This window comes from Mustelus asterias, chromosome 3, assembly GCF_964213995.1.
Source record: "Mustelus asterias chromosome 3, sMusAst1.hap1.1, whole genome shotgun sequence".
In the NCBI taxonomy this organism is placed as follows: Eukaryota; Metazoa; Chordata; class Chondrichthyes; order Carcharhiniformes; family Triakidae; genus Mustelus; species Mustelus asterias.
This window is the reverse complement of record NC_135803.1, coordinates 56,212,464-56,230,765: the sequence shown is the minus strand read 5'-3', so window position 1 is coordinate 56,230,765 and position 18,302 is coordinate 56,212,464. Positions and strand designations below refer to the sequence as shown.

The 18,302-nt window shown below is 48.6% G+C and overlaps 1 protein-coding gene across 1 annotated transcript in view; it reads left to right on the top strand.

The window, feature by feature from the left end:
• The window catches only part of LOC144483974 (uncharacterized), a 94,235-nt gene that overhangs the window by 57,882 nt on the left and 18,051 nt on the right, over positions 1 to 18,302 (top strand). Inside the window, exon 14 of the mRNA XM_078202553.1 lies at positions 15,749 to 15,887. Within this exon, the coding sequence (XP_078058679.1) occupies positions 15,749 to 15,887 (139 nt within the window). The remainder of the gene's footprint in view (positions 1 to 15,748; positions 15,888 to 18,302) is intronic.

Sequence of the window (18,302 nt, the reverse complement as noted above, 5' to 3'; positions counted from 1 at the left end):
CTCTATAATTAGATATTATGTGCAGCTCATAAATGGGCCAACGTTTTAAGAATGAGTCATGGAGATTCAGGGCATCTCGCACGGCTATCCTGGATGTTTTTCTTCAGATCTTGGCTAAGATTCTCCGACCTTGTCTGCGGCTGGGATCCGCCAGTCCTGTTGCTGTGAACATTGAGCGCCAAATTCTCCATTGCGCTGACAGTAGCAGCGGGATGTATGGCATCGGAAAAATCCACCCCTTGTATTTTAAATGCTGTCAAACATTTATCTTTTATTTTCCTTGATGGTTTGCCATTGTGCTTATCTAATCAATTTACTTATTCCCATTCCAACCTTCCTTTGTGTTGTGTCTGCATGTTAGAAATTCCATTTATTTATTTTTCCCAGTAATTATATAAATGCATCTTTTCCACTGCTTGAGCTAGAAAATATAAAAAGCCATGAAGAAAATGTTCTTGTATCCTCTTCACCACTGCTGTCGACTAGTAAGGTGAAAGAGTTACAATCCACTCTTTAACTGATGTTAGGTCAATTCTAAATGAGTTAAAATCTTGCCCATTAAACAAAAGATTGTGATGAGCTACTGAAGACTGGGATTACCGCCGCTGATCTCGGAGGTCAAACTTTTAACTTGTTTGCATGAGGCATCTTTGTCTGTGTTCTTAACTGAAACGTGAGCTTGGACATGGGTGAATTGGCAAAACAAGTGGTAATAGCACAGCGACAGTGATTCCACTTGCTTTGCACCTCTTTTTCTATCCAACTGCACCTCCAGTCATTGTTCGATTTCTTTTAAACACATTAATACCCACAAAAATAGAAATATGTCTCAGAACAGTGCAGACATCTGCCTGCACATATTACCAGTAATAACTTCTATCCCGAGCAAAAAATCCAGCCTGTTTATAACGAGGAGGCAAATTTCCCAGGATGTCTCTTTGCACAGTGGGTAGCGTTCCCTGACTCTGAGCCAGAAGCTCCAGGTTCAACTCCCACCGAAGAACTCGATGGCCAAGGAAGGTGTGTCCATAACGCGGCCAAACAGGTTGAATGTGTCAACGTATAAATCCAAACACACCAGTGGCTGGTGGTAAGAGCAGGAGAGACTCCTGGTCAGCCATGTGTGATATGGACTTCAGCACAGAGATGCTGCTGTGTCAAAAATGTAGCAAAAGACTCAAGTTTTAATCGGGTGGAAGAATTCGAAACATTACTAACTGATACAACCTTATTGTCTCAACTGTGTTCACTGGGAAGCTTGCCCAGCATTCTCTGACAGGCTTATCTGGCGACAGACTCGCAACCTATTCCAGGAATAACTAGCTATAGAAGCAGATAAAAGCCTGCCTTAGTGCAGGACTAGGTGCAGGAAGAGAATCACTGAAAATGTCCCATTCCCTCCATTGGCACTATCAAAATAGGCATTGTTTCAGATTGAAGTGTGCACTCTGTCAGTTTACCTTTTAGGATGGCGTGAGGTGTTCATTTTAAGAGGATTCCTGACTATTTGTTGAAAGTGTTTTATTTGTATTTCCCTTGCCCAAAAGTCAAGTTGTTTCCTTTTATTCTTTAACCTTAAAACTTCTTTGTTTCACATCAAAAATATTGCCTGGCTTTGTATTACTTTACACGGATGCTCGATTTGAATTGTATTCAAACACGCAGCTGACCCTCTTGCTTCTCATTATTTTGTCTTGATTTTATTTGTATATGCAAATGCTGATCTGTGTAACTTCATCTCAAAATATCCATTCACACTTGTTTCAGGCCTCATCTATTCCATATGCCTAGTTCTGAACTGTAGTTCATCAGCCAAAACAATGTACTCATCTGTTCACTACTTTTGATTTGATTTATTATTGTCACACATATTAGCATACAGTGAAAAGTATTGTTTCTTGTGCGCTATGCAGACAAAGCATACCGTTCGTAGAGAAGGAAACGAGAGAGTGCAGAATGTAGTGTTACAGTCGTAGCTAGGGTGCAGAGAAAGATCAACTTAATGCAAGGTAGGTCCATTCAAAAGTTTGATGGAGAACGGTCTTTTTTCTAAGGGATCTTTGATTTTTCACCTCAGGGACTCCTGCACCTTCTGGTCCACTGGATCAGAATGTGCTTATTCGGATATCTCAAAGGTCACAGTTCTCATGTAGCACACTCCTGTTCATAGTTATGAGTGGTTTAGCTGGATTAGCTTTGTCCTGACTTCGCTCCGGCTTTGTTGAGTTGAAGCCGTTGCAAGGTGGCACAGTAAATGAATGCGACATGGGTTGTACAATGTCCTCTTGTGAAAATCCTACAGATTGAGCTAGGCTGTTGAAAGTGTTCTGTACAGAGAGGGAACATTCACGGGAAAGTGGTACAGGGCTGCTCTTGAATACTTCCTTGTGGCTAGTTACAGAAAGCTTCGCCTCGGCCTGGGGAGTAGCTCATTTGACCGCTGGCTAGGAAATGGTGAACAATGCAGAAAAGCAAGGAAACGTCCCTTGATGCCTCAGCAAATTTATCCAATGAATAGCAGCTGAGCTGCAAAGATTTAGAAGAAAAACTCTGAAGAAGTCATATGGACTCGAAATGTAAACTCTCTTTTTCTCTCTGCACAAATGCTGCCAGACCTGCTGAGTTTCCCCAGCATTTTCTGTTTTTATTTTGGATTTGGATGATTCTGGTTTCAGTGCTGGTGGAACAGTGCAATGATTATCGTAGTGAACTAGCAACCCAGATGTTGTGGGTTCATATTCCACCGTGCCAGTTTGTGGAACTGTTTTCAGTAAACCTGGCAATCTGTGGAGTATGCATCAGAAAAATACCTATTAGAAACTACTGAATTGCTGTAAAATCCCACTGGGAGCATAAGAATCTTACCTAGATTAGCTCACCTGTAACTCTAGTTTCATACCATGTACATGACTCTTAATACCTCCTGAAGTGACCCAACAAGCCATTCAATTGTAAAAACAACTGCTATCTCACCACAGCAGTCACCACCAACACATTCAGAGTGACTAAGAATATGCAAGGAGTATGATTTGCAAGCATCACCCACATTCTGACAGGAAACACAATGAAAACTCTCCGCATGGTGAGCTGATTTCAGCCTAGATGGTAGTAATTGCTCCATAAATTCCAGGTTGTGGAGGAAAAGCCCCTGATTGCTATCTGTAGCCTCTGCTGCCTGTTTCACCCAACTCCCTGTGTTCATCCAACTCCAAAAGCACTCCTCACAGTCAGGGCAGCACTCTGAGGCTTCTGTTTTTATAGGCACAACTTACAAAGCCCTGGAACTGATTTTAACTAGTTGTACAAACAACCAGCCAAGTTCAGTTGAGAGCTGACTCTACTGATTCCTGTTGCAGGAATGCACTAAAGTGCAGCTTTTAACTTCCCAAATAAGAACTAATTTAGCTCACCCTGAAAGCAGGTTTAATGACTCCCTGCCTCCTTATAACTTACCACTCCCTGTTTTCACCCAACTCCAAAAGCACTCCTCTCAGTCAGGCAGCACTCACCGTGTTGGATACCTGGCCCCATCTACACTGCTTCTGCTAACAATTTTGTACCATCATCTACAAGACTGACTCATCTCTGCATTCATCTCTCATCGTGTGAAGTTAATACTATTGAAAAGTGAATTATTCAGCATCAGTTTTAAGCTCACTGACTTCAGTGAAGGAATGTTTTATTGGACTTTAATTCTGGACTCTGGAACCCACATGCAACAATGTGGGGAGGATTTTCCACCCCTGTTTTTGGCAGGTGGGAAGACCGGAGGGGGTGGTAAATCCAACCTGAGTCCCAAAATGGCTTATACGCCAGTGAGATTTCCCTTTGAGATTGTCCCCACTCTCGCCAATGGCATAATAGGGTTCCCACCACGAAAGGTCAACAATCCTATCAGCAGACATTAGCATCTGCTTAGCGGGCCTCCCCGCTGTATCATCCCATGGTGAATAGAAGCTGCCGGTGGGGTGCACAGCTAAGTACACCCCCCAGGGGAGAGAGGGTTATGCCCGGCAGTACTCTGGCAGTGGCCCCATCAGTGCTGGAGAGGCTTGCGTTGGAGAGACTTGTAGGAGGGCACTGTGGCTGAGTCCTTGGCCGGGGCGGGGGGGGGGGTCAATGAGGTGTTTCTACTTTTTTTTCCAGATTGGGTCGCACTTTAAAACTGGCACCCCAATTTGCCAGGAGCCGAGTTTACTGAATGAGGCCACCCCATCATCATGGCGTTGTGGAACCTACCTCTTCCATTTTTTCCATAAATGTTTAAAATGATGGCAGAAAAACCTGGCAAGGCAGCTGAAACAACATATAGGAGAAAAATGAAAAAATTCACCCAATGTTTCTTTTCTGTGTGATCTCTGCAAGGTGAATCTTTCTTTTCTCTATTCCTCCTTGAATGCAAAGAGTCAACAATGCACCCCTCCTCCCACATGTTGAGTGTGCACAAATAAACTAACCCTTTGATTTAATTCTATCTCAAGTTTACTGTGGGGTTATTACTAGAAAATTGGATCACGCCAAAAATTGAGGGGTTGGGAAATACAAAGGGGGAAGCAAATCAAAAAACCTTCCTGTTTACGGATAGATAGCGAGAGGAGAAATTAGTGCTGTTTAAGTTAGCCTCCCTCTTTAAGCTTCCTTACCTTCGAATAGCAAAACAGTAGAGTGCTCCAGGTATGGTCACACCAAAGCCCTGTACAAGTGCAGCATATTTCCTTGCTGTTGCACCCCAGCAGTAAACTCCAACACATCATTTGATTTCCTAACTGGTTGCTAGAGCAGCTTTTCTGTATTGTACAGGAATACTCACATCCCTCTGAATCCAGTATTTAATGATTTCTCAGCATCTGGAAAATGTTGAGTATTTTTCAATTTTTCTTTCCAAAGTGAGTAACCTCACATTTCCAAATGTTATAGAGAGGGCTTTGAACTAAACAAGGGGGGGCTGGGGGGTCAACTTCGGTCGAAGTAGCAAATCAAAGCGGAAGAGTAAAATTGTAGTAAGGGAATTGAGGGTCAGAGAATGACAGGGAGGGACAGAGAGAGAAAAAAACTAAGAATAGTACACCAACAGTCAAGGCTAGATGTTACAAAGATAACAAAAAGACAAAACTTAGAAGCTCTGTATCTGAATGCACGCAGCATTCATAACAAGTAAGCAAATTGATAGTGCACATTGAATTAAATAAATATGATCTGATAGCCATCATACAGACATGACAGCAGGATGATTAGGATTAGGTCCTGAATATTGAGAGGCATAAGATACTCAAGAAGAATAGGAAGTTAGGTAAAGGTGAAGGATAGCACGGTTAATCAAGGATAACATTGGTGCAATGAGAGATGATCTTGCTTCAGGAGAGCAGGATGCAGGATGTAGCTTGGGTGGAGGTGAGGAATAGTAAGGGAAATAAGGCACTAGCGGGAGTGGTCTACAGGTCCCTAATCACAGTGCAGGACAAAATAGACAAAAAGAAATATTGGGTACTCATGATAACGGGACAGCAATAATCATGGATTATTTTAATCTACATATCAACTGGAAAAATCAGATTGGCAGTAGTAGCCTTGATGAGGAGCTCATAGAATGCTTTCGGTTCAGTTTCTTAGGGCAGCACATTTTGGAACCAAGCAGAGAAGAAATTATATTAGACTTGGTATTGTGAAATATGACAGGATTAATTAGTGACCTCAGAGTAAAGAAATGGCAGGTCACATGAACAAATATTTTGCTTCTGTCTTCATTATAGAAGATACAAAAATAATTCCAGGAATAGCTATAAATCAAGAGCTGGAAGGGAGAGAGGAACTTGGTGAAATTATAATCACTAGAAAAGCGATATTGAGCAAACTGATGGAGCTGCAGGCTGACAAGTATTTGGGTCCTGATGGACTTCATCCTGGTATCTTAGAAGAGCTGGCTAATGAGGCAGTAGATGCATTAGTGTTAATTTTATAAAATTTGCTCGATTCTGGAAAGGTTCCATCAAACTGTATAGTAGCAAATATTCTCTATTCAAGAAGGGGGGGAGGCAGAAAACAGGAAACTATAGGCCAGGTGGCTTTAAGTCTGTTCTGGAGATGGCATTAGAATCAATCATTAAAGAGGTTATAGCTGGACACTTAGAAAACCTCAAAGTAATGGGGAAGAGTCAGCATAGTTTTGTGGAAGGGAAATCATGGCCGCGATTCTCCCATCGCGACCTGCAACTTTTCTGGCAGGTCGGGGTGGGAGATGCATGTCGCCAGCCTTGAACTGGGATTTGCACATGTGCCGGGAACGTATGCGCATCTTCCAGAACCGGCGAACAGTCGCCAGTCAGATCACGCAGGACACCAGCGGGAAGGCAGATAACTAATTTAGATCTTTTTAAAATGTATTTTAAATATGTTTAGTAGTTCATTATCGGGAACTTTCATGTCCCGATTGAATCTCCCACCCTGCCAGGAGTACTTCATTCCGGCAGGGTTCAGACTAGCTCCCCACACTTGGGGAACTAGCGGGAGACCCCGCTGGAATGAAGGGGGGGCAGTGGGGGGTGGTGCCCCCTGGACATGGGCACCCTGGCAGTACCAGCCTGTGCCCCAGCACTGCCCAAGGGGCACCTTGGCACTGCCCGTTGGGCATTGGGCAGTGTCAAAGGGGTGGGGCCTATTGTGGGCGGGGCCTAGGGGTGATCAGTGAGGGCGGGGGGTCCCACTGCCACTCTGCAGACAGTATCGGTATGGGATGGAGGGAGGCCAGCGATTGGGGCGGGCTGTGGGGGGGGTGGTCTGCTGGGGGGGGGGGATCTGACCACGGGTGGGGGAGTCAGTAGGGGGGGTGTCTGTTGGGGGAGGGGGGTGGGGGGATCGCCACTGCTGGGTGCGGGTGGGCTGGGCATCGGGGCGCTCCGGGGGTGGGCGGTCAGGGCTGACCCGGGAATTGTTGTGGGGGCTGCGATCGGGCCATGGGGGGTGGGGGCTGGAGGGGCAGCACTACGGGGTTCCCGGGCTGGCCAGCAAACGGGGAGTCTGACAGATCAGGACCACTGCACAAGCGCAGAGTTCCAGAACTGTCAGACTCTGGCGCGAATAGGCCCCGCCCCCCCGGGCTTTTAATGAGATTCACAACTGGCACCTCTGCAGAGCGCAGAGATTCGAGTGTGAAGCTGAACTGACAAAACAGTCGGAATTTAGAACAGTTTTCTCGCCAATTCAGCACTTTTGGGAGAATCGCCCCCCCACCCCCCGCCCCCGCATGTTTCACCAATTCATTGCAGTTCTTTGAAGGGGTGACATGTATTGCGGATAAAAAGGGAGCTTGTACTGTACCTGGAATCCCAGAAGGCATCCATCAAGATGCCACTTCAAAGGTTATTGCTTAAAGTAAGAGCTCATAGCGTCGGGGGAATATATTCGCATGGATAGAATATAGAGAATTGGCATAAATGGATATTTCTCTGATTGGCAGGAAGTGACAGTTGGAGTCCCGTAGGGGTTTGTGTTGGAGCCTCAGCTTTTTGCAATTTATATCAATGGCCGAGATGATGGGAGCGAAGGCATGGTAGCTAAATTTGCAGATGACATAAAGATATGTAGGAAAGTATGTTGTGAAGTGGACATATAGAATTTGCAGATGGATATATAAGTAGATTGAGTGAGTTGTCAAAATATTGGCAGATGGAACATAATATGGGAAAATGTGGAGTTTGTGGAATCAAAATTCACAGTATTACTTAAACAGGGTCTAGGTGTTCTAATACATGAGTAACAAAGTTAGCATATAGGTACAACACGTCATGAAGGAGGCTAATAGAATGCTATTCTTTATTACAAGAGGAGTGGAACATAAAAATAAGGGTGTTATACTCCAATTATATAGGGCATTAGTGAGACCACATCTCAAATGCTGTGTGCAGTTTTGGTCTCCTTATTTATGGAAGAATGTAATTGCGTCAGAGGCAGTTCAGAGGAGGTTTACCACATTGATACCAGGAATGTGTGAGCTGTTCTGTGAGGATAGGTTGAACAGGCTGAACTTGTTTCCACCAGCGTTTAAATGAGTGAGAGGTGACTTGATTGAAATATATAAGATCCTGAACAGTCTTCCCGAGGTAGGTGTGGAAAGGATGGGGACAATTCTCCCAAAAGTGCTGAATTGGCAGGAAAACTGTTCTAAATCCCGACTGTTCTGTCAGTTCAGCTTCACACACGAATCTCCGCACTCTGTGCACTGCAGAGGTCGCAGTCGTGAATCTCATTAAAAACCCGGGGGGGCGGAGCCTACTCGCGCCAGAATTTGACAGTTCTGGAACTCTGTGCATGCGCAGTGGCCCCGAACTGTCAGTCTCTCCATTCGCTGGTCAGCTTGATCGCTGGCCAGCCTGGAACCCCCACAGTGCTGCCCCTCCAACCCCACTCACGGCCCGATCATGCCCCACACAGCAATTCCCAGACCAGCCCCTGACACCCTCCCCCCCCCACCCCCCCGTCCTGGAGTGCCCCGATGCACAGCCCACGCTCCGATGCACAGCCCAGCCCCCGCCCTCCCCCCCCCCACCCGCAGCAGTGGAAATCATCTCACCCCGGCAACCCCCCCATCCCCGCTGACCCCCCCACCCTCCGGGTCAGACCCCCCTGGAGGCAGGCCTCCCCCACCCCTGGCAGACCACCCCCCCAGCCCGCCCCAATCGCTGCCCTCCCTCCATCCCAGACCAATCCTGTCTGCAGAGTGGCAGCAGGACCCCCCCCATCCCCACTGATCGCCCTAGGCCCTGCCCACAATAGGCCCCGCCCCCTTGGCACTGCCCAATGCCCGGTGGACATGCGCAACTCCCTGTTCAAGGCCGGCGACGCGCATCTCCCACAGCGACCTGACAGAAATGTTGCGGGTTGCAATGGGAGAATCGCGGCCGATGTTTCCTCTTGTGAGTGAGTCCAGAACTAGGGGGCACTGTTTTAAAATTAAGCGTCGCCTCTTTAGGACAGACGTGAAGAGAATTCTTTGTCTCTGAAGGTTGTGTGACTTTGGAACTCTCTGCCTCAGAAGGTGGTGGAGGCAAAGTCACTGAATACTTCTAAGGCGCAGGTAAGCAGATTCTTGGCAAGCGAATCAAAGTTTATTGGGGGTGAATGGGAATGTGGAATTCAAAGCACAAACAGATCAGCCATGATCTTATTAAATAGCGAGTCGGCCCTCAGGGCCAAATTGCCTACTTCTGCTCCTATTTCATATGTTCTTATACTCAGTATTATGCAAGACCACTGAATCGTCTTCTTTGTCAAAATGTGTAATGGTCACCATGATGTAGAAGCAAATCAAGAAATCAGTCAGTGCCTTTGCAAGGAAGGGGGGAGGAAATTGCCAAAGAAAAATTAAAAGGATTAAAAATAACAAAAGCAGAAAATCACTTTGTGATTGGTTTTAAAAACACAGAAATACCTTTTATGTCAAACTAATCCGAGATAAATCTTAGAGCTCAAGTTCAGTTGTAACGAGAGACCAATCCTAAGGGAAATGGGGCTGAGAGTATTGTGTTCCTGCATTCTTCCGTGCAAACCCAGGGGAACTAAATGGAGCAAGGCCAGCTCATTATCAGTGTTTGAATATGCTCCTTTTCCCAAGTGCAGGTACTGCATCAATGGAAGGACTGGGAAATCATGAAGGAAACACAGTAAGAGTTTTAACAACACCAGGTTAAAGTCCAACAGGTTTATTTGGTAGCAAATGCCATTAGCTTTCGGAGCGCTGCTCCTTCGTCAGATGGAGTGGATATCTGCTCTCAAACAGGGCATACAGAGACACAAAATCAAGTTACAGAATACTGATTAGAATGCGAATCTCTACAGCCAACAAGGTCTTAAAGATACAGACAATGTGAGTGGAGGGAAGTAAAACTCTTACTGTGTTTACCCCAGTCCAACGCTGGCATCTCCACATCAAATCATGAGGGAAGCAGCTTTACTTCACAAAGCCAGGCTTCCATTTTCTATAAAGCATCAGCATGAATTTTGTAACAGGCATTTACAAATGCTTCTGAACTTACATGTTGTGGCACCAAGTCAGAAGGGCATCTGAATCTATTGCAGTTTATTTTGCAATACATTCCCACAAGGTCAAATGTTGGCTGGGTCTTTGATACACCTCCGTGGTTCTTCCCAATACTGAAAACTATAGGTGGAATTTCATTATCTTTAAAACTAACTGTGGGCCAAGACCATTTCAGGCTCCATCTTGAGGCACCTCCTGGAGAGGTTTCTAATTTTATATAATAAACATAATCCTCTTCTACCAAGGCCACCCCCCTGCAGGATGGTCTGCAGTTGCAACTGTGACCGACTGATCCCAATGGGCCCTATTTTATCATTTTGATTTTAAGTGCTGGGCGGACCTGAATCTGGGAGTGTTTCAGATCCGACTTTTAGACCCGTTCTCAGGCGCCCCAAATGCACTCTGCCTGAAAAGATATCAGCGAGTCCGAATCGCGCTGCACAAGCCTGCAGGCGGGGCTTAACGCGCCTGAAGTCCTGCAGCTCCGATTGGCACCTCCAACTGTGCATGTGCAGAAAAAAACAGACAGAATAACGCTCCCCTATCACATCCCTGTCGGGTTGGATAATGCTTCCCTGTGGCCCCCACAGACATTACTCCACCCCCACAACATTACTAACTGCCTTATCCCCCCGCCACCCAGACCGATCATGGACCCATCCCCCCTCTTCGCCCTCACTGATCTCAGACAGAGTGGCAGTGGCCCCCCCTTCCCCCCCCACTGATCTCAGGCAGAGTGGCAGCGGACCCCCCTTCCCCTTACTGATCTCAGGCAGAGAGGTCCACCCTCCCTTCTCAACCCTACAGATATCAGACAGAGTGATCCCTCTCACCCCACCCCAGACCCTCCTGCACAAGGCTCCCATCTCCTCCGGACTCCGAGGGCTGTGTGATACCTCCCTCTCTCTCCCCTGTCCCCAATCATAGAGGCACTGATCCACCCTCCCTCCCCATCAGCACACCTGCAAGTGCTCACTTGCCTTTCCCTCAGTGCAAACAAGCAAACTGCATGGAACTTGCTGGAATGTTCTGCCAAACTGCCGGCAGCTGATCTGCCCTAACGAGAGGCAGTTCCATTAAAAACTCAAGGATGAACAGACAGCACAGGCAGGCAGTACAGAACAATGTGCGCATGACCAGCCCCCTGTTTTTCTGAGGCCAATCTGGGCAGACTACTGGATGCAGCAGAGGCGAGACGGGACACCCTCTTCTCCCCAGGACGCAGACACCGGGGGGCTGATGGAAATGCAGCCTGGGAGGCAGTCGCCGCCTCCGTCAGTGCCAGGGCATTGGCCCCCCCGAACTGGGAAGCAGTGCCGGAAAATGGTCAATGACCTCACCCGGGCAGCAAGGGTGAGTGCTGAACCCCATCTAGCATCTTTCCCCAAATCTCTCCCAGATCCTCCTATCCCCAGCACCCTGCATGTTTCCAGCTCCTGCCCCCCAAGCACCTCCTTCCTATCCCCCCGAAGAGCCCCACTGCGCTTACCTTCCAAGGGCCACCACCTGATACTCTGCAGGGGCCACGTCACCATTTCTTTCATGGCTCCTTCTGTCTCCACAGGAGAAGTCGGACCATAACACCCGTGAGAGGGTGAAGATAGGGGATGGTGAGCCAGATCTCTGGGCCCTCACCCCCTTTGAGGAGCAGGTGCTGGAGCTCTCAAGGGAAGGGGAGATGCGGGCTGTCAGCGACAGCATGGTCGGGCTGCCGTCAAGACGTGAGCACCTGTCATTCCTCCACTCACTTTGAGGCAACTTCTCGGGGGCACGAGTTTCAGGTGCGAGGGCCAAGGTTTAAAGGGGATGTACGAGGCATGTTTATTTGTTAGTGGGTGCCTGGAACTCGCTGCCAGGGGAGGTCATGGATGCAAATGCGATAGTGACCTTTAAGGGGCATCCTTACAGCTATGTGAATGGGATGGGACTAGAGGCATATGGTCCCTGGAAGGGTGGGGGGTTACAAATCAGAGGGGCAGCCTGGTCACTACAGGCTTGGAGTGCTGAAGGGCCTGTTCCTGTGATGTAATGTTCTTGGTGCTTTGTCCTATGTTCTGTGGAAAAATGTGAATCACGTGTTTGGCATCCTGGATTCCTCTCCCTCCCTTGCACTTAACCTTATGCCCTGTGTAGCAGGGACAGATCCGGATGCCCCGGGGCCTTCTGGACTCCAGGCCCATACTGCAGCTCCCGTCCAGACAGCTCGGATAAGTCTTCGGAGGATAGGCGTGAAGGGACCTCCGAGGGTGGCACCGTTTTGGCGCCAGCTCCCACCTCACAACTCACCATCCCAGATACTGACACTTTGGTGGGTCCAGTTAGTGGTGAGGCTTCTGGGTCACTCTCTGGTGAGCACGACACATCTGCTGATGTACATCGGGTGGAGGAGGGAACGTCTGAGGCCTCTGGCAGGCGGGGGCCTGCCAGAGGCAAGGACTTAGCTGGCCCCAAGTTACATGCTGGGCCTCTGCAATCACTTCTCCCTCAGCTGCTGGAGATGCAGCAACAGAGCCAGGGAATGCAGGAGGGGCTGACGGCCACACTGGACCAACTGCGAGGCTGTTGGGAGGAGTCCCAAAGCTTTCAGGCGGACCAACTATTGCCTGTCTTGCGTGCTTCCCAGGCCAACACGGCATGGGTGGTGTCTGCAGTGGAAAGCCTGGGGCAGGGGATCCTCACCACGGGTGGCAGGCTCCAAACAATGGCCAAGTCACAGCAGGCCACAGCAGAGTCCCAGAGGGCCGCGGCCGAATCACAGCAGGCCACAGCTGTGGGACTGAACACAGTTCTTGAGGTTCTGCGGCCCATGGCTGAGAGGCTTGAGAGCTTGCAGGAGACCCAGTGGGACAGCGCTGAGACACAGCGGGCTACAGCAGCAGCTCTTGTGAACGTGGCCCAGTCACAGAGGATCATGGCTGAGGGGCTGCAAAGCATGGCCCAGTCTCAGAGGGCACTTGCTGCGGCCATTGACAGGTGGCCCTCGACGCAAGTGTCCATCGCAGAGGGCTCGACCACCATGTGTAGGATGCAGGTGGTCCTCCAGACTGGCAGGGCCAGGTGACGCCGGAGCTTCTGGCACAGCACACAACCACAATTTGGGAAGAGATCACTGGGTTGTATTGGAGGGCCCCGCAAGAACGGCACAGGCACCGGAATCGCATTTTGAGGAGCCCAATGCCCCTCTCCACTATCGTGTGGGTGGCTACATGGGCTTCATTTTGGGGGTCTCTGCCTCAGTCACAGGCCTCTGCACAGGCGTCATCAGCCATGTCCGAAGCGGGTAACCCATATCACCCACAAGCCACCCCCGCAGCCTGGGCTCCTCAAAGTGTCTCTGGGATGTCAGAGCTCCTGACAATGAAGCTGTCATGCACACTCCCTGGGTTTCTTGTGCAGACATGCATAACGTTCATATTATGGTCACACACTAGTTGAACATTCAGGGAGTGGAACCCCTTTCTATTGATGAATCTTCGTGGATTCTGAGGGCGATGTGGGTGCATCGATGGCCTCCTGTACATTAGGCATCCCCACAAGGGCCGTGAACCCTGCAGCCCGGGCTTCCTGTTGGGCCTGGTCCAGGTTAAATTTGATGTACTGCCCAGCCCGGGCACACAGGGCTTCTGTAACCTGCTTGACACAGGTGTGCAAAGGTGACTGGGAAATGCCATGTACATCTCTGCTAGGGGTCTGGAAGGAGCCAGTTACATAAAAGTTCAGATGGCTGTCAATTTGACAGCCACCAAGAGTGGGTGCCACCCGCCTCACGCCCGACTTTACCAAGTTTTCGCGCCCGAAAACAGGTGCAACTTGATGGTTAAATCAGGCCCAATGTCTCTGGTGGGGCCGGGAACTAAGCTAGATCTTGCGGCCCAAGTAGCCAGCCGCTGGCAAGCTGCCTCCAAGCAGCTGCTGGGCTTTGAACTCACCCAGGAGTCTGACCATCACCGGGAGGATCCTGCTGCCCAGTGGATAGCTGTTGGGTTCACCACACCACCAGGGCAGCACAGTAGCACAGGGGCGGCTCAGTGATTAGCACTGCTGCCTCACATTTCCAGGGACCTGGGTTCGATTCTTGGCTTGGGTCACTGTCTGTGTGTAGTCTGCACGTTCTCCCCGCGTCTGCGTGTTATTCCTCCGGGTGCTCTGGTTTCCTCCCACAGTCCAAAGATGTGCAGATTAGGTGGATTGGCCATGCTACATTCTTCCTTAGTGTTCTGGGATGTGTAGGTTAGAGGGATTAGCGGGGTAAATGTGTGGGGTTATGGGGATAGGGCCTGGGTGAGATTGTTGTCGATGCAGACTTGATGGGCCGAATGGCCTCATTCTGCACTGTAGGGTGTCTATGATTTCTATAATCTCCAGCAACATCAGTCAGAGGCAGGAACAGGTTGGCGCACCTAACCAGTCCCCTCATTACAATTGTTCTTTTTGCCTAATTCTGTGGGACTGGGAAGTCTGTTGTGTTTTGCTTGTTTTTGTTTAAATAAAGCACCTGTACACAACCAGGGAGAGACAAACAGGACTGATGGAGTCCCTGGTGACTTCCCAACTGCAAGATTAGATAGTTGGTGCAAAAGGATAAAACCTTTTCCATTTCAATGTCAGCATCACATACTTATGGGTTGGCGACAAAAGAAAACGACTCAAAGTGAAACTCTCATAACAACAGACCAGCTCGTCCTTGAAATAAAGAAAAACAAGGCAGATTACTTTGTTTTCCATGTCGATACACAGAATGCAGCTCATGACGGGGAGCATGAGAGATGCAATCCGCAGTTACATATTCTGGGAGGTAATATTTCACGGTGAAAGAATAAAGTGAGTAATAGAACATTGACAGGGAAAGGCTGGGTGTCTGGAGGACACTGTGCACCTTTTCAATATTGATTGTCAACAACCCCAACATTTTTAGAGCTTGGGAGAAAGTGATTTTTGTAAGTATATTGCATTATACTTATTGCATGTATATATACATTAGTATATTGCATTGTGCCAAAATGTTCCTCTTCCCTTGTTCTAGTGGGGCCATTAGACTCTTTCTGGCCCCGTGTTCAAGCATGGGATGTTGCCATTGCCACTCATTGGCTTTGCCATCTCCTTCCACTAAGCATCTCTCCTTATAGCACTTTCCCAGCTACATGAAAGGTGCATATATTTCCTTTCTAGCAGCTAATCTTAAAGACATTTCGAGCAGAGTAACTTGCCTAGCAGCAGCATAAACAAATCTGATGATGCCTAATCCTTTAAACTACTTCAAAACTTTAAACCCTGCAGCAGCAAGCGACTTCTCACCCTCCAACAGTGAGACTCGCAATTAGAAACCTTTTTGATGCTTGGAGCTTGCCTGAGGTATCTCAATAACCTACCTTTGGGAATTATTTCTTCCCATCTAGGTACAATGTTCAAGACTTGGAAATTCCAACCAAATTCCGATATTTCTGACCTTGGCGCAAGATTTCCTTTGTGTCCTGTATAATGTCCTGTATAATTCCTTTGCGTCCTGTATTACCTTATTCATTTGCTTATAAAGGACATGTTTACAATTTTGTGAGGAAATATTTGTCCCGTGCAGTGGAAATGAGGACTTTGTACAATGGAGCTTGTGTGTAATCATGAACACTTGCTGAGAAATATATGTCCTGGTTAACAATTAAATGCTGCAATGCTATTTTCAGTAGAAGGATTGGTAAAGTTCTTTTTTTATTTTGATAGGAAATTGAATTTCTCGACATGACACCGCTTAAATGTAAAAGTTACTTTGAAGTATTTTTGGAACAACCAGAAGATCTTCAACTAACGCTAATGGACATAGATTCAAGCGAAACAATGTGGACCTCAAAACTGCGGGAGTGTGAGTATTTCCAGAATATGTACTCACACTTAGATACTTTAAACCTGAATTTGTTTATTGAGTTTAATTTACAGCCTCTTTTATGGGCTGATTTAATTCTCTCTGATTGCTAATGATACGTGAGGTGGAATTTTCCGGCTGTTCACACCGGCGGGATTTTCTGGTCCCGCTGCAGTGAACGGAGATTTGGCTGAGTGCTAACTTCTCCATTCTCGCTTGCAACGGTGGCGGGATGCGAACTGCCGGAAAATTCTGGCCATGAAGTTTCAGAGAGGCGGCAATTTTCCGGTCGTGTTATGCCTGGCACAAATCATGCTAATCTGGGAAAATTGTGGCGTACTGTCCCAAAGAGGGGTTTTTGCACCTGGTGTCAAACAGTTTGCGGTCTCCCTGGTCACTTTCTGCTGGCACAAACTGGATTTCACCCAGAAGCGGCGTGAAGTTGATTGACATGCGAGTGACTTGATTTCAAGGCTGCAGGGTGTCAGGGACTGGATTGATGTGGATGTTCCAAGTGTGACGGACGGGAATGATGCCAGGATGTGACAGATGGACAGCCCTTGCAGCTCGAACGAGGTCATTCATTTTCTTGGACGACAGTCCTCAGTGTCAGGCCACTGGCACTGTCTGCCGCAGTCACCGCATCTCACGCTGCATTCGCGTCCCCACTTCTAAGTCGTCTACCCACTCGGGGGTACAGGGTGGCCTGCTCTCTACTGCGTCCAGAAGCGTTTCGAGATCTGCCTCCATGTAGTGTGGAGCTGCTCTCCATGCTGCATCCTCCTGGTGTGACTGGCTGTGAGTGCAAAGGGAACATTTAAATGCAGCTTCCCCTTATTAACAGTGCTCAGCTGTGGTCCAGTTCAGGCGAGTCACGCACCTGGGGACTCCATACGGGTGTGTCTCACGTGGGGGCTCTTTCAGTGCACTAAGCATGGATTGATTGCTATCTGATTCATGTCGGACATACTGGCACAGATTGCAGTGCTGGTCTTGCCCCAAATGACACCTTAGGGGGGAATCTTACCAAAAGATTTACCTATTTTCTCAATGTTACTATAAGCCTATCCCCTCAACTCTTCTCTTTCTTCCTCCTAAACATTCTTCTTTTCCCCTGCATCATACTGTGAGGAAGTCAGGTCTCATTACATTGACTCAGAACCCAGTCCATTCATTCCAACAGCCTCGACATTAAACAATACTCTACTTCCCTCAATCCTCATTCAGTCTTGTTATTATTTAAATCAAGAATAATTTTACTAAATCACTATTGTCTGATTTATCTCATCCATTTTACTCTTCTCTACTTTGATGAGGTTTGGAACAACAGCTGGTTCCTTTTCCTAAATCTCTGATAAAAGAAAGGATGTTAGACAGATTTTAATGATAGTTCATTCTATATCAGGACCTCACAGTATAATAAAAGCAAAATACTGTGGATGCTGGAATCTGAAACAAAAACAGAAAACGCTGGAAAATCACAGCAGGTCTGACAGCATCTGTGGAGAGGCAATAGAAGCAATGTTTTGAAATGTTGGGGACGATTCACCCAAAAGTGCTGAATCGGCGAAAAAATTGGTCTCGATCACGACTGTTTTTTCAGTGTAGCTTCAGACCCGAATCTCCGCACTCTGTGCGGCACAGAGGTCACAATCGTGAATATCATTAAAAACCCAGGGGGGGCGGGGCCTATTCACACCAGAGTCTGACAGTTCTGGAACTCTGCGCATGCGCAGTGGCCCCGATCTGTCAGTCTCCCCGTTTGCTGGCCAGCTCGATCACTGACCAGCCCGGGACCCCCGCAGTGCTGCCCCTCCAGAGCTCCCCAACCCCCCCGGCCCAATCATGACCCCCACAAGCATTCCCAGGCCAGCCCTGCCACCCCCCTCCCCCCTGGTCCCAGAGCAGCCTGATGGCCAGCCCGCTGCACCTAGCAGTGGCGATCCCCCCCCCAGCCACCTCATTCTAGCACCCCACCCCCCCCCCTAGAGGCAGACCACCACCTCCCCCCCCACCCCCCAGCCCGCCCCGATCACTGGCCTCCCTCCAGCCCCGACTGATTTTGTCTGCAAAGTGGCAGCGGATTCCCCCACCGATTGCCCCCTGGGCCCTGCCTACAATAGGTCCCACCGCCTTGGCACTGCCCGTGCCTGGCGGGCAGTGACAAGGTGCCTCCCTGGGCATGGGCACTTTGCCCCTTGGGCAGTGCCAGGGTGCTCATGCCCAGGGGCACCACCCCCCCCCCCCCCCCCACTGTCCTACCCCCCATGCCCCCCCCCATCACTCTGGCGGGGTCTCCCGCTAGTTCCCCAAATGTGGGGAGCTACTCTAAACCCTGCTGGAGTGAAATACTCCTGGCGGGGTGGGAGATGCTATCGGTCCCGGCAAGTTTCATGCCGGGCCCGATAATCACAT